Genomic DNA, 12,507 nt, shown 5'->3' on the forward strand with positions numbered 1-12,507 from the left:
GATGCTTCGAGTTGTTTGCGCGGGAGAACGCGACCGGCGATTAGATAGGCCGTGACATTCTCCTTTATTGGGATGTTATATGTTTCATTTATTATATAATATTATATCTCTAGGGATTTACTGGCTTATAACAATGTTCATGTTATGATTCAAATTCATTCGTTCCTTGGTGTCGGATACTACTCACTACCTATTAGTATGTACCCGTGGACATATCCAGCCCTAGAGTAAGCACTAGAGAAGCAGATTTCAAAAAAGAAAAGACAGAGAGGCATATAAAGTAAGGAGACTTCGGAGAGTACACTTAAGTGTAACTATTACTCTCTACAAAGTATGGGAAAAGAGCTATAAAAATGCAACAATTGAACTTCAAACCCCAACGCCTCTCCAGTCGCCATTTTTCAAAGCAAAATAGTAATTACAAGAATTCAGATTCCTCTACGACATCCACTTGCCGAGAGTTTCTCCAAACCAGCTTACAGCTTTCTCCTGTCGCTTCTGCCGAGCATCGTCTTGAGTTTTCATGAAGGGTGCCGCCTCCTGCGCATACATCTTGTGTTGTTCGCGCTGCGCATTGTGTGCCCGAATCTCCAACTCTCGCTCATGAGGCGTGAGCTTCTGTAAGGGCTTCGACGGTCTGAGATCTTCCGGGATTGTCTCCCCTCCAGGAATCTCAAGGCCGACCTCCGGGGCTTGCGATGGCTTCTCTGGGTTGAAAAGTGACGTGATAGGCGGTGGCTCAATTCCAGCAGCCTTTGCATCCTTAACTCGCTTTTCATAGTCTAACATCTGGTGGTAGAGTTTGTCGGCGTGCATCTGAATGCGCTCCTCTTTTTCGGCGTCGTATTCGAAGCCAGCTGCGTAGCCGAGGGCTTGGAGGAATTTCTGTTCAACAAAAACATATTAGAATCAACGTGACGGAGAAAGCTATAAGTTAGCACTCACAGTCTGAGTCGTAAAGCATCGTGAAAAGGTGCCATTCTCCGCCGAGCACATGGTCAGCCGAGCTTCAATTTGCTTGCGCCAATTGCCGGTCTTGAAACAGTATGTCAAGGCTTCATGCTCTAAGGCACAGTTCTCCATTGCTGCTCGCTGCACCGTGTCACCGCGCTCCTTGTACTTTTCAATCACTCGTGACGCTCCGCCGACTCCGGATTGTTCGTCAAGCTCCATCGGCGGCTTGTAGGTTTTCCATAGATGAGCGTAACGGCCATCTTGGTAGAGTGATGCTGCAGGAACTTTCGGTTTCGAGGGATCAGACGGTTCGGGCGATTGCGCGGGCGTCGGGGGCTTCACATTGGGACCAGGCACATATTTGTCGGGCTTCTCCTGTTCGAGATATTCACGAAGCCCCGGATCGAGCTTTTGGACAGTATCATTTTTGTCACCCCAGAACCAACCCATTTGGAAATAATAGTCAAGAATGATCAAAAATATACAACAGCTGGATTGTTGAAGGTTGAAGAGCGCGGAGAAATCGGCACAAAAATGGATCGGCTCCGATCGCCTTGGCTCCGACCGCTCGTCTTTACTCCTCAACCATCAACACGACGCGTCTTTTTTGACGCCGTTCCTCCAAAATGGAAGCCTGTATGTGTCATGGTGCTGTGACTATCTATGTGTGGAATTGCTAACAATTGGCAGCGCGAGAGGAGCGGCAGCAAATGCGGCAACGTGGAGCTGCGTACGCGCCTTACCTATACCCCGCGAAATCATAACATATAGACTAATTTGCCGGTATAGGACGCGGAAAGCAAGAGAAGTCAATTTTGGGTTTTCATTTGGTAGCCCAGAGCTTGGATTACCAGCGCCCGCACCGATTGCGACTGTCCCTAGAGCTCAGAATCCACCGCGAACACAGACCGCGCCGAACACAACACCACGACAGTTAAAGGTATCGCAACCAGAAACGCAAGCCCGGGGGATTGAGCGCACACCGGGAAGTGCGCGCAACAAGCTCCCAGAAAGGCCCTCGACATATGAAATACCCTCCTCCGACGATAGATCTAAACAAACACGAAGTAACAAGAGGAGAAAGATCAGTATGCTATAGACCCGACTAGTGTGCTATGCTAGAAATGTGTGCTAATCCTTTTCCAGGTCCTACTAATGGAACAGACGATACCCCTTCTCGTCGGAACGGTGGGCGAACTGCGAATGGCGATTCACCCCCTGTTGATAACAGTGCAGGTAGCACAAAGTCTCAAACAAGCGACGCCCATGAACCTCCCAATACATATGCACCTCCTCCGTCAGAAACAAGGAACAATCAATCCCCACGGCCTCACATCTCACCCACTGCGGCGACCTCAGTCGAAGATCAGTATCCGATAGAAGTGGGGACCAATGGCATGGAACCAACAACATCAGCCACTGAAGAGCAATTAACCCAAGGCACATCTCCAGTGTCTAGCCCTACGCTACCTGAAGTAGCCGAAGAACCACAAGCATCGCTTTCATCACCTGAAGCTCAGGCCGGGGCCAATCAGTCTGAAAACACAGAGCTACTACACGAGAAACGACATAACACTCGGTCACCACCACGGCCTGAGGAGCGCATCCAAAGAAACAAGGAAAATAAACTGGCTACCTCGCAAACCGCTTCTTCAGTTGCTCAGAAAGATAAATCTGCCACAAAATCCTTATCACCACGTGGTAGCTCTGCCGAGGCTGTTAAAGATAGCCATGCACCGACTACTGATGATGGTGTCGAGATGACTGAGGATGTTCCGCCATCCAAAAAACATGTACCAGAGCAAGACAACCAGGCATCTCAAGACCCTTCTACGAAGACGAAAAATCCCCGGGGTCGCCCGCGGCATCAATCCACCGCGCAGAACACACCGGAACTGCAGGTGGAAGATGCTATTCAAGAACCTACAACCGAGGCGCAAGATAAGCCCACGGCAGCCCAGGTTGAGGGAGTCCCAAAGACCAAACGGCCTCGTGGGAGACCTTCGCTTAACAAGAAGACCATTGAAGCTATCGAGACTGAGAATGTTTCACCTCGGCCTATTGCAGATGTTGCAGAATCTTCCTCGGGGCCACGCCGGGGTCACAAGCCAACATCACAAAAGGATGATCAGCCGGAAACTGTGGTGGAATCTGCTGTGTCCAAGCCACAACGTGGTAGACCTGGGAAGAAAGCAAAACACGCAGTGGAGCTTGAACCCGAGACTGAGCCTGTAACAGCAGACCAGGCAGAACCGGAGATGGAATCTGCTGTGCCCAAGCCACAACGTGGCAGACCTGCCAAAAAAGCCAAACGCGCAGCAGAAACTGTCCCCGAACCCGAGCCGGAACCTGCAACAACAGACCAGCCAGAGCCAGAACCTGCGGTACCCAAGTCTCGTGGCAGACCCGGGAAAAAGACCAAACACGCAGCCGAACCTGAGCCCGAGCCCGAGCCTATTACAGAAGACCAGCCGGAACCTGAATCCGAATCTGCAGTACCCAAGACCCAACGTGGCAGGCCCGGAAAGATGGCCAGTCGCGCGATGGAGCCAGAGCCCGAGCCCGAGCCTGTCACAGAAGACCAGCCGGAACCCGAAGCGGAATCTGCAGCACCCAAGTCACAGCGCGGCAGACCTGGGAAGAAGCTTAAGCGCGCAGTGGAGCCCGAGCCTGAACACGAGACAGAATACCAACCTGAGGCTGAGCCTGTACAAGAACAGCCTCGTCGCAAGACTCGAGAGCCTCGTGGAGAAACAGTCCCGGTCACTGTTTACCGTCTCGCCAATATCAATTCTCTGGGTGGTACAGCATCCACGGCCGACGGATCTGGAGACGAAGAATCCGCCGATGAACTCACCACCCACCAGAAGGCTAAGATACCCAACCGCGGCGGTGTCAACCCGGCTGATGTATTGAGCCAGATCTGCCGCGAGACTCTGGAGAAGACACTCAATACACTCAAGGATGGAATCGCCAACGAGGCGAACGCTACCCGACGTGCAGAGTGGTCTCGCAAGAGAAAAGCGGTCGAGATATTTGGCTCGGAGCTTGATAGCCGCCTCATGGACCTAAGCGGGATGCTCGATAGCAACTTTGTCCTTGGCGTGCAATTGAAGAAGACTAAACGGGAGATGATGGATCTACGGAATCATCTATACCGAGTCCGCCGAGAACGGGAGAACATAGCTTTGCAGATGGATGCTGTGCGCAGTAGACACATCGAAGAGGAGAAGGCCAAATCGGTGAGACCTTTCCATAATAACCCTGGCGAAAACACTACTAACAATAGCTCAAGTCACGATCCACGATCAGTAATTCCCTTCACAGCCTTGAATTGGCCCTCGACCGTAACAAGCAACGTTCTGCTTCTGCGGCGGACTCTTCTACAGATCTTGAATATATGCTTCGCACCGTTGCCAACGTGAGTTCCCGAGCACCTGGGGCACAAGGCGGTCTCCTGAACCAAATCCGGGCGTTCAACGCACAGCTCGAGGCTACTGTTGGTCGCCTGGAGCGATGATGTCTATTTTCTTTTTTTTTTGTTCTGCATTTTTTTACAATCCTTTATGATACCAGGAACCAGTGTTTGTGCAATAGTCCATGGCTGGGCCAGAGGATGGCGTTTGGCGATATTTGCACCTGTTCAAGTCCCGATGTGCTCCAGTACATAGGTACATAGGTAGCTTCTACATGTTACTTCCCCCATTGAAATGTCAAAGAATCTCCAACTACTCATTATACACGTTATCAATAGTTTTTCCCTGGGAGCCAATAGTGGGCCAATGAACCTACTTTAGATATGGACGGGTATCTCGGGGTCTTTATTATTAATCCCCCCGATCCCGACCTCCGTTCCAGGGCTGGAGTGGAACACAACAGCAAATCAGAATAACCTCTTGGTCCTGTTTGAACACTAAAATCTGAAAGATCTGATGTTCCAAAGCTTTAGGGGGCATATGGAGGCTGCCTTGGCTCCACATTGCTTGTTAATCCAAATCGATATCTCAAGAAGTTCTACGAAGCAAATGGATGCGATCGAATAGATATAAAGCCATGGCCATTCACTTCTGTATTCTAAGACCACTTGAGACCTTAACAATATATATCACATAAAACCAAAATGACCAAACTCTTCACCCCGCTCCGCGTCGGCCGCGTCGAGCTCTCCAACCGCATCGCCATGGCCCCCATGACCCGCTTCCGCGCTAACGACAACTACACCCCCCTCCCCTTCGTGAAAGACTACTACGCCCAGCGTGCCTCAGTACCCGGCACCCTCCTAATAACCGAAGCAACCTCTATCACCCCCCGTGCCGGTGGGTACCCTAACGTCCCCGGTATCTACAACGACGCCCAGATCGCCGCATGGAAAGAAGTAACCGACGCGGTACACGCGAAGGGCAGCCACGTCTACTTGCAGCTGTGGGCACTAGGCCGAGTCGCAAGCCCCGACCTCCTTAAATCGGAGGGCGGATTCGATCTCGTGTCGAGTAGTGCGACGCCAGCGAGCGCAGACGCGCCTATGCCGCGCGCGCTGTCCGAGACTGAGATCCACGAATGGATCGCGGACTATGCGCAGGCGGCGCGCAATGCCATTGCGGCTGGATTTGATGGTGTTGAGATCCATGCTGCGAATGGGTATCTGATTGATCAGTTTACCCAGGATACATGCAATAAGCGTACTGATGCGTGGGGAGGTAGTGTGGAGGGTCGGGCGAAGTTCGCGATTGAGGTTTCGCGGGCTGTTAGTGAGGCTATTGGTGCAGACCGCACTGGTATCCGCTTTAGTCCTTGGAGTACGTTCCAGGGGATGCGGATGGAGGATCCCAAGCCGCAGTTTGAGTATCTGGCGACGCAGATGGCGAAGCTGGGACTTGCGTATGCGCATGTGGTTGAGTCGCGCATTTCGGGTAATGCTGATGTGGAATCGACTGATCAGTTGGATTTCTTCCTGCGGGCTTATGGGAAGGCCTCGCCTGTTATCATTGCTGGTGGGTATAAGGCTGATTCAGCGGCTCATGCGGCTGATGTCAAGTATGCGGACTACGATGCTATCGTTGGCATTGGACGTCCATTCATTTCGAACCCAGACTTGCCGTTCCGTATTCAGAAGGGTATTCCCTTCGTGCCTTATGATCGGGACACTTTCTATGTTCCCAAGGAGCCTAAGGGATACACGGATTATGAGTTCAGTGCTGAGTTCCAGAAGGCTATTGAGACTGCGGCGTGATTTCGAGTTGGTTTTGATGTCATGATTGCATAGCGATGTTGTATAGATTTAATGTATATATAGTAAACTTGCAATATAACCTAGCATATATGTATAATTTGGTCCTTAAAACGTCATCTTCATAAACTCGGTTGAGGTTTGGGGGACCTGTGGACAGGTGAGCCTTCCGGTCGCATGTTTACCTACTCAATGAACTGCCCCCGGGCGTGTCGGATTTTCATCAGTTTCTATATCGCTGATAACAGTCTTGGGGGTCTGCGGTTGTTTGCTAGGTCTGGTTCCATCTCTAGCCTTGCTTTGGTCTAGCAACACAGCGGTTCAGCTGATATAAATATCAAATATCATGGACAACGAAGCAGGTCCATGAATGAAAATATAGAGAACTGCTAATATAAATGAAGAAAACGATTGCAACAAAGCCCCAACAGACATCGCCGTTCAAACTGCCGAAGAATTGTAAGCAAAACTCGTCGCCTGGGCGTTAAGCCATAGAATTCCCCCACAATACCACGGTTTTACCAAACGTGGATTCTCCGACTTGGCAGCCGAAAACAACTTCCGCTCCGCCGAGCCGAAAATTCTATGCTCAACCGAGGATTGAAATATTGGCAGAACCGTGGAGTATATGTATTGGGGTAGTTTTGCGGGGGGAACACGATCAGATGAGCAAAAATGTGGGGGGAAATGCCAATTCGCCAAGTGTAATAATCACCGAAATCGTTTGTTCCAAGACTTCGGAATTGCATCACGATGAGAAGCTATCCCCGCATCGCTTTGCCATATCAAGCAAGGAGTAGCGCCAAAAACCCTTGAACACTCTACAACAAGAATGTAGAAAATTTCCAGTGCATACTGATAGGTACATATGTACACATATATATATACTTTTTGCACCTCGAGTTCGGCGAGAACCTTGATCTGGTAATTGGTCAACGGGTATGTACCTCCATTCGGCTAGCAATCATTGATCTGTGCATAAAAGGTGAGACTTATTATTGGCCAAAAATCTAAGATGTGAAATGTCACGGCTGTGCTTCCTGTCAATATATGTCCGTATGGTGCCACCATTGATAGAGCTGAGTTTGCGCTCGGACCAGGTCTGGATCGGAAGAGAACATCAAAACTACAAACAAATTAACGATAAGTCCATGTTTCTGTTAGATTGATTTTCCCATATATCCATGTCTCTCTCATCAGGCTAAACATCCAAAATAAAGATAAACTCTTTAAGGGGGAAGTTAAAGCGCCACTTGGCCAAGAAGATTTACATGTGTAACACCCTAATCTCTGAACTCATGGCGTGTGTGTATATTATTGCTACTTGGCGACGCCACAAATCCAAGCTATTGCCCAGGTATTTTTGGTGAATGCTTACATACTCAGAGAATTATTCTAACCTAGAATGGACCAATTGTAGCTCATCAAAGCTACGCCGAGTGCTTAGCAAGCGGGAGGATTGCACTTTATGAGTGGAGCCCATTATTTTACTGTACACGCTCCTTGAAGGGATATTAAAAAAACTGTCACCATTTCTGTTGACCCCGTTGCCACGACATAGGAGCCAAAAAAAAAGGAGAATACAGAGCCCTGGCTAGATTGTATATAGTCTAAACTTGAACGGGGAAATCTCTGATCCGGGCCGAATCTCAAGTCAACCACGGAGCTCCGGACGGAGAGACAAAGATGACTGGAACTGACGTCCACAAACGTCCACAAACGTCCACGGGTCCACTGTATCTCTCAGCATTCAGCCGGGAATCCTATCGCAGAGCTCCATGTGGAGATGAAGGGCTTGCATACACACAAATTGAGAGGGAAAAAAACAGAAAACGAAAGGGACAAGGACAAATGGGTCCGAGCCTCGTGCGCCGATCTAAGTTCCCCCCGGACTGATGGCCCATTCGAGAGAACGCGGCAAAACAACCTGCATCAAATTAACCAGGGTTCACTGCGCTTCACCTTGGGTATTTCATCCCGTTTCCCCGAGACTTGAAACGTATGCATCTTTGACTGAGCGGGCTCGATGCGGTTTCTGGTACACCTCCGTGACTAGCGGGTCTGGTTTGTGTTAGGTACTTTGTTAGTGGTGCATCCGTGCTTGTCTGAAAAAAGGGGCAAAAGATGGACGCGCTATGTGGGGGGGAAATGGATATATGGAGTAAGAGAAAAAGGAAATACAATCAATGTACGGAGTATAATACACTCGGATTCTATTCCGTATGGAGTACATAAATATGCACATATATTAGGAAAATTTAACTCACTATGAGTTCATTGTAATTTTATCCGGATATATCAGCCTAAAAAGTCTATAACCTGATGTAAAGTACTTTTTTTTTGTAGTTCTGTTGAATAAGATTCATTTCATAATCCGTTACATGGGTACCAATTGGTATGTTAGGAAAAGAGAGGCAAAATGCCTTCCATAATGGGACCGAGGTGACACAGTCTCGGCTGAGTACTCGGTACCGGGGTTTACCCTTGCATCTGCTGATCTCAGCAAGTATCGTCTACTTCTGTCTCTCCATTGCAAGTACTGTACATGTATGCATGTACGAAGTACGGAGTACTCCGTACTTCAATATTCCGTACAGAGAAAGTGGACTCTTGGAGATCATGGAAATCTTAATGAGCCCTAAACTCCAGACTCTAAATTTGCGGGTGATACAGCTGTCCATGGGACAGACCAAGAAGATCCATAGATGATCGAAACACTCTGGGGTCCCGGTTATTATAAGCCTATATAATATGTAAAGTCGTATGGGCTATGGAGTACTCCGTACATAGATTTTTACATAGAATTGATATGTTTTTATATAGTAGAACTCAGTATGGAATTTATGCAGTCAAGCAAGTCATCAATGTTCAAATGAATTCTACCAATCATATCGTTCCCCCGGGTCCTTTCGGTCTCTCCACTTTCCCCGTGCCCCTTCCTTTCATCCTTGCCTGTCAATTGCCTAGGCAGTGAACTGTCCTCGCATGTATTCCCCATTCCTCCGTGCCGTCCCTGCATGGCTAGTTTGACATTGGTGCTAGATGGAATAACTTTCTGATCCCTGTAAAACAGCAAATAAAAAAAAAAATCTGAACACGTTCAATTATATTTTTTGTATATTTATGACCATTCCCCCGACATCTCTTTCTTTTTTTCGCTTCGTTTTCTCTCCACTTTATATTACCTCTTTAACTTCTCCATAAAGTGGGAACGGGTCCTGGCGGCTGCACATCATTTTTTATATGTAATATAACCGAAATACAAATACCATGTAAGTTTGGTTCCACCCTTTTTTTTCTCTCCAATTTTCCAAGGGAAAGAAAGCACTGCCTTTGTGCCCTTGGAGACTCAAGGGTATAATACTTTCCTTCTACCCATTCCTCCTCAAGAGCCGTGCTTGATTCGCATCCTTTCCCATCCCTATAACTGTGTTATAGGGCTTCATATACTTCTTGTTTTTTTTTTTGTCTTTTTACACTTCCTTTTTAACGATCATCAGATACGAAATCTTGCATCATGTCTGCGACTGAAGCAACCAACCAGCAAGAGCTGGAGAAGGACGTGGGCCCCTCTGGCCTCAACGGCGTGAACGGCGGCGCCCCCATCCAGCCCCAGATGTCCGCCGAAGAGCACCAGGTAGCACGCGCCGCCGCACGCTTCGGCTACGGACCCCTCGCCCACGTCAACACCGTCGAGGCATCTTTGCCCCCCTTCGGTGGTGAGTTCCAGCCCGGTCTGTACAAGTCCGTCGAGGGCCGCAAGTTTGCCAATCCCGCTCCTCTCGGCCTGAGCGCTTTCGCCCTCACCACTTTCGTCCTGAGCGCCATCAACATGGGTACCCTGGATATCGCCAGCCCCAACATTGTGGTCGGCCTTGCGTTTGGTTACGGTGGACTCGTCCAGCTTCTTTCCGGCATGTGGTATGTAACCGTAACTTCCGAGCTCGTGGGTTTCCCAGCCATGTTCTGCGGCTAATACGCGCTTTTTTTTCTTCTAGGGAAATGGCTGTTGGTAACACTTTCGGTGCTACTGCTCTCTCCTCCTACGGTGGTTTCTGGATCGCGTTCGCTATGGTCTTGACCCCCGGTGGGTTCGAGATCGAGAGTTCGCTCGGCGGTGCAGGCCCCAAATTCTATAACTCCATGGGTCTTTTCCTGATGGTAAGTTCTTGCCTCCCCTTTCTCTCTTTACACGAGATTTGCAAGAGATCATCCCCGCTGACCATGTCGTAACAGGGTTGGTTCATCTTCACCACCATCATGCTGTTCTGCACCCTCAAGTCCACCGTCGCTTTCTTCTTGCTGTTCTTCACCCTGGACCTGACCTTCCTCCTGCTTGGTATCTGCTACCTGCACCGCGGTGAGGACGGCAAGCCCAACGTCCCCATCCAGAAAGCCGGTGGTTTCTTCGGTTTCCTGGCTGCTTTCGCCGCCTGGTACAATGCCCTTGCCGGTATCGCCGATACTAGCAACAGCTTCTTCATCATCCCCGTCGCTCACTTCCCCTGGTCCCCCACTGGCCGTGTCCGCCGTGGTAAGACTGATCGTGAGCAAGCATAAGCAAATTGTTTCTTTTTCTTATTAGAAAAGAGATGCGGATGTGGAGTTCCCGCTTGGTGCTTGTAATGTTTTCGATACCCAGTGTTGTATGTATAGGCTGCTGTTAGACCGTTCCTGTTCGCCGCTGCTCATCGACGCGTTTGATCGTTGTCGATTGTGTTGTGGTTCGGGACGTCCGTCTGTTCGCCTCTGACTGTTGTGTGCATGGATGAATATATTCTGTTCATGGCGGTTGCAAAATCTCCGCCAGTCAATCACCCCTTGGTGTGCTGGTTGTAATTTTTCGGGGGAGCACTCGGGTTATTTCTCGTGCTCTCTGGTTTTTCCTTGTTGTATTTAGTTTCTTTTATCTGTCAGTTTCTGTGACAGTGTAATTAATTCATCCAACATTTTTCACTGTTTTGTCCTTTCACCCGTTTTTTGCTTCATCTTGTAGACTGTCGGGATTTGGGGGTCAGGTCGGGTCGAATCCTATCCATCTGCCTTCTCTCATACGGGGTGCGCTGCAGAAAGGTGGTTGTTGGTCTGAAATATTGTAGATCAATCCAACCCTGTCATATTGTGTGTAACCATGCATGCGAGTCAATCAGGTCATTGTTGCGAGCTGATAAACGCCAATTGAGCCAAGATGCAATGCATCCACCACATAGTAAGTAGCGGCTCTCAAGAGGCATTGGCAACATCCATCATCACCATTCAAGTATACCCATGGCTAAATAGCCAAGCCCCCCGACCTTGGGAGGCCTAAAAGCCGACAAGCCATGGATAGCCTGGTATGCGATTCATGAAGTGATATCCAGTAAAGGGAAAAGGTTTGAAGACGAAGTCTGGATGTATTATACTGTAGGAAATTGTAGGCAAAAATGGGTGGTTTAGAGATAAGAATAAGGGGGATATGGAAGTATGTATATATCACGAAATGAGTCTTTTTCTTGGAACAGCCGGATCTATTATACCTCGACCAACTACGTAGGCCTCCGGTTCAAGACACCCGATAGTGGAGATAAGTGTTGATCTCATTCCGGTATTTTCTCGGTCTGCAGGTGCCCAAGTGGTCTAAGACCTGGCTGCCAGGATGATAAGCCAGAATTTGGATTCTAAACCTACCTATGGTGTATATATTCATACCGTTTTTAGAGATACTTCCTTTTCATACAAATTATGTCTATCTCCAGTTCAACGATGAGAATATTGAAGAGAAATGAGATAAAAAAAAAGGAAACCGAATAAGCCAAGCAAGCTAGGAAACAAAGCTGCAGCTTCTATCAAGAAAAAAAACGCGCAACACCGAGCCAACGCCGACTGTTTCTCGGCTGAAAGTCGGTGTGCGCTCGGCGGTGGGCTTCTTCAACGTATCAGCTTCGTTGCATGTAGGGATGCACGGAGATTGTTCGGATATCGGGATGCCGTGCTTACCTTTGTGGAATGATGGGCGGTGAATGCCGAAAATAGGTCAAGTATGTGTCGGGTTTGATCGGGATGGGCTTGGCTTTGGTGCTCTTGTCAGGGGGCTTGGTATCTTGGCTGTTTGAGGTCGGGCTAGTTTGTATATTGTACCTTCTGGTTTGAGCGATTGGGTAGCAATACGGTGTACATAATAAGTACATTTAATTCCAAGTACTCCGTGTCAATTAGATAGATAGGATGTAGCCGTTTCGGAGAGGAGTAGTCGTCAATAATTGGAAATAACGCTATGTATGCATTATATCTTCACCGGGCTAGATAGCAAGATGGCTAGTCCAAAGCCTGGGAATATACTGGGAAGT

General features: G+C 48.7%; 4 protein-coding genes across 4 annotated transcripts; 3 read left to right on the forward strand and 1 right to left on the reverse strand.

Annotated features, from left to right (window-relative positions):
• Positions 1-438: 438 nt before the first annotated feature.
• N7447_000544 (uncharacterized protein) lies at positions 439-1,404 on the reverse strand (the record flags this gene model as incomplete). The annotated part of the gene is made up of 2 exons (XM_057224820.1): positions 439-885; positions 946-1,404. The coding sequence occupies 2 exons, from the start codon at positions 1,402-1,404 to the stop codon at positions 439-441; spliced, it is 906 nt and encodes a 301-aa protein (XP_057088836.1).
• Positions 1,405-1,580: 176 nt separating this feature from the next.
• N7447_000545 (uncharacterized protein) lies at positions 1,581-4,474 on the forward strand (the record flags this gene model as incomplete). The annotated part of the gene is made up of 5 exons (XM_057224821.1): positions 1,581-1,590; positions 1,645-1,684; positions 1,744-2,042; positions 2,101-4,196; positions 4,250-4,474. 5 exons carry the CDS (start codon positions 1,581-1,583, stop codon positions 4,472-4,474), a joined length of 2,670 nt encoding a protein of 889 aa, XP_057088837.1.
• Positions 4,475-5,074: 600 nt separating this feature from the next.
• Positions 5,075-6,184, forward strand: N7447_000546 (alkene reductase; the record flags this gene model as incomplete). The annotated part of the gene is made up of 1 exon (XM_057224822.1): positions 5,075-6,184. One exon carries the CDS (start codon positions 5,075-5,077, stop codon positions 6,182-6,184), a length of 1,110 nt encoding a protein of 369 aa, XP_057088838.1.
• A 3,514-nt stretch (positions 6,185-9,698) lies between these two features.
• N7447_000547 (acetate uptake transporter family protein) lies at positions 9,699-10,741 on the forward strand (the record flags this gene model as incomplete). Its single annotated transcript, XM_057224823.1, has 3 exons — positions 9,699-10,102; positions 10,180-10,342; positions 10,418-10,741. The coding sequence occupies 3 exons, from the start codon at positions 9,699-9,701 to the stop codon at positions 10,739-10,741; spliced, it is 891 nt and encodes a 296-aa protein (XP_057088839.1).
• Between the last annotated feature and the right edge of the window lie 1,766 nt (positions 10,742-12,507).

Source organism: Penicillium robsamsonii (assembly GCF_028829455.1).
Source record: "Penicillium robsamsonii strain IBT 29466 chromosome Unknown utg000001l_segment0_segment0, whole genome shotgun sequence".
NCBI lineage: Eukaryota > Fungi > Ascomycota > Eurotiomycetes > Eurotiales > Aspergillaceae > Penicillium > Penicillium robsamsonii.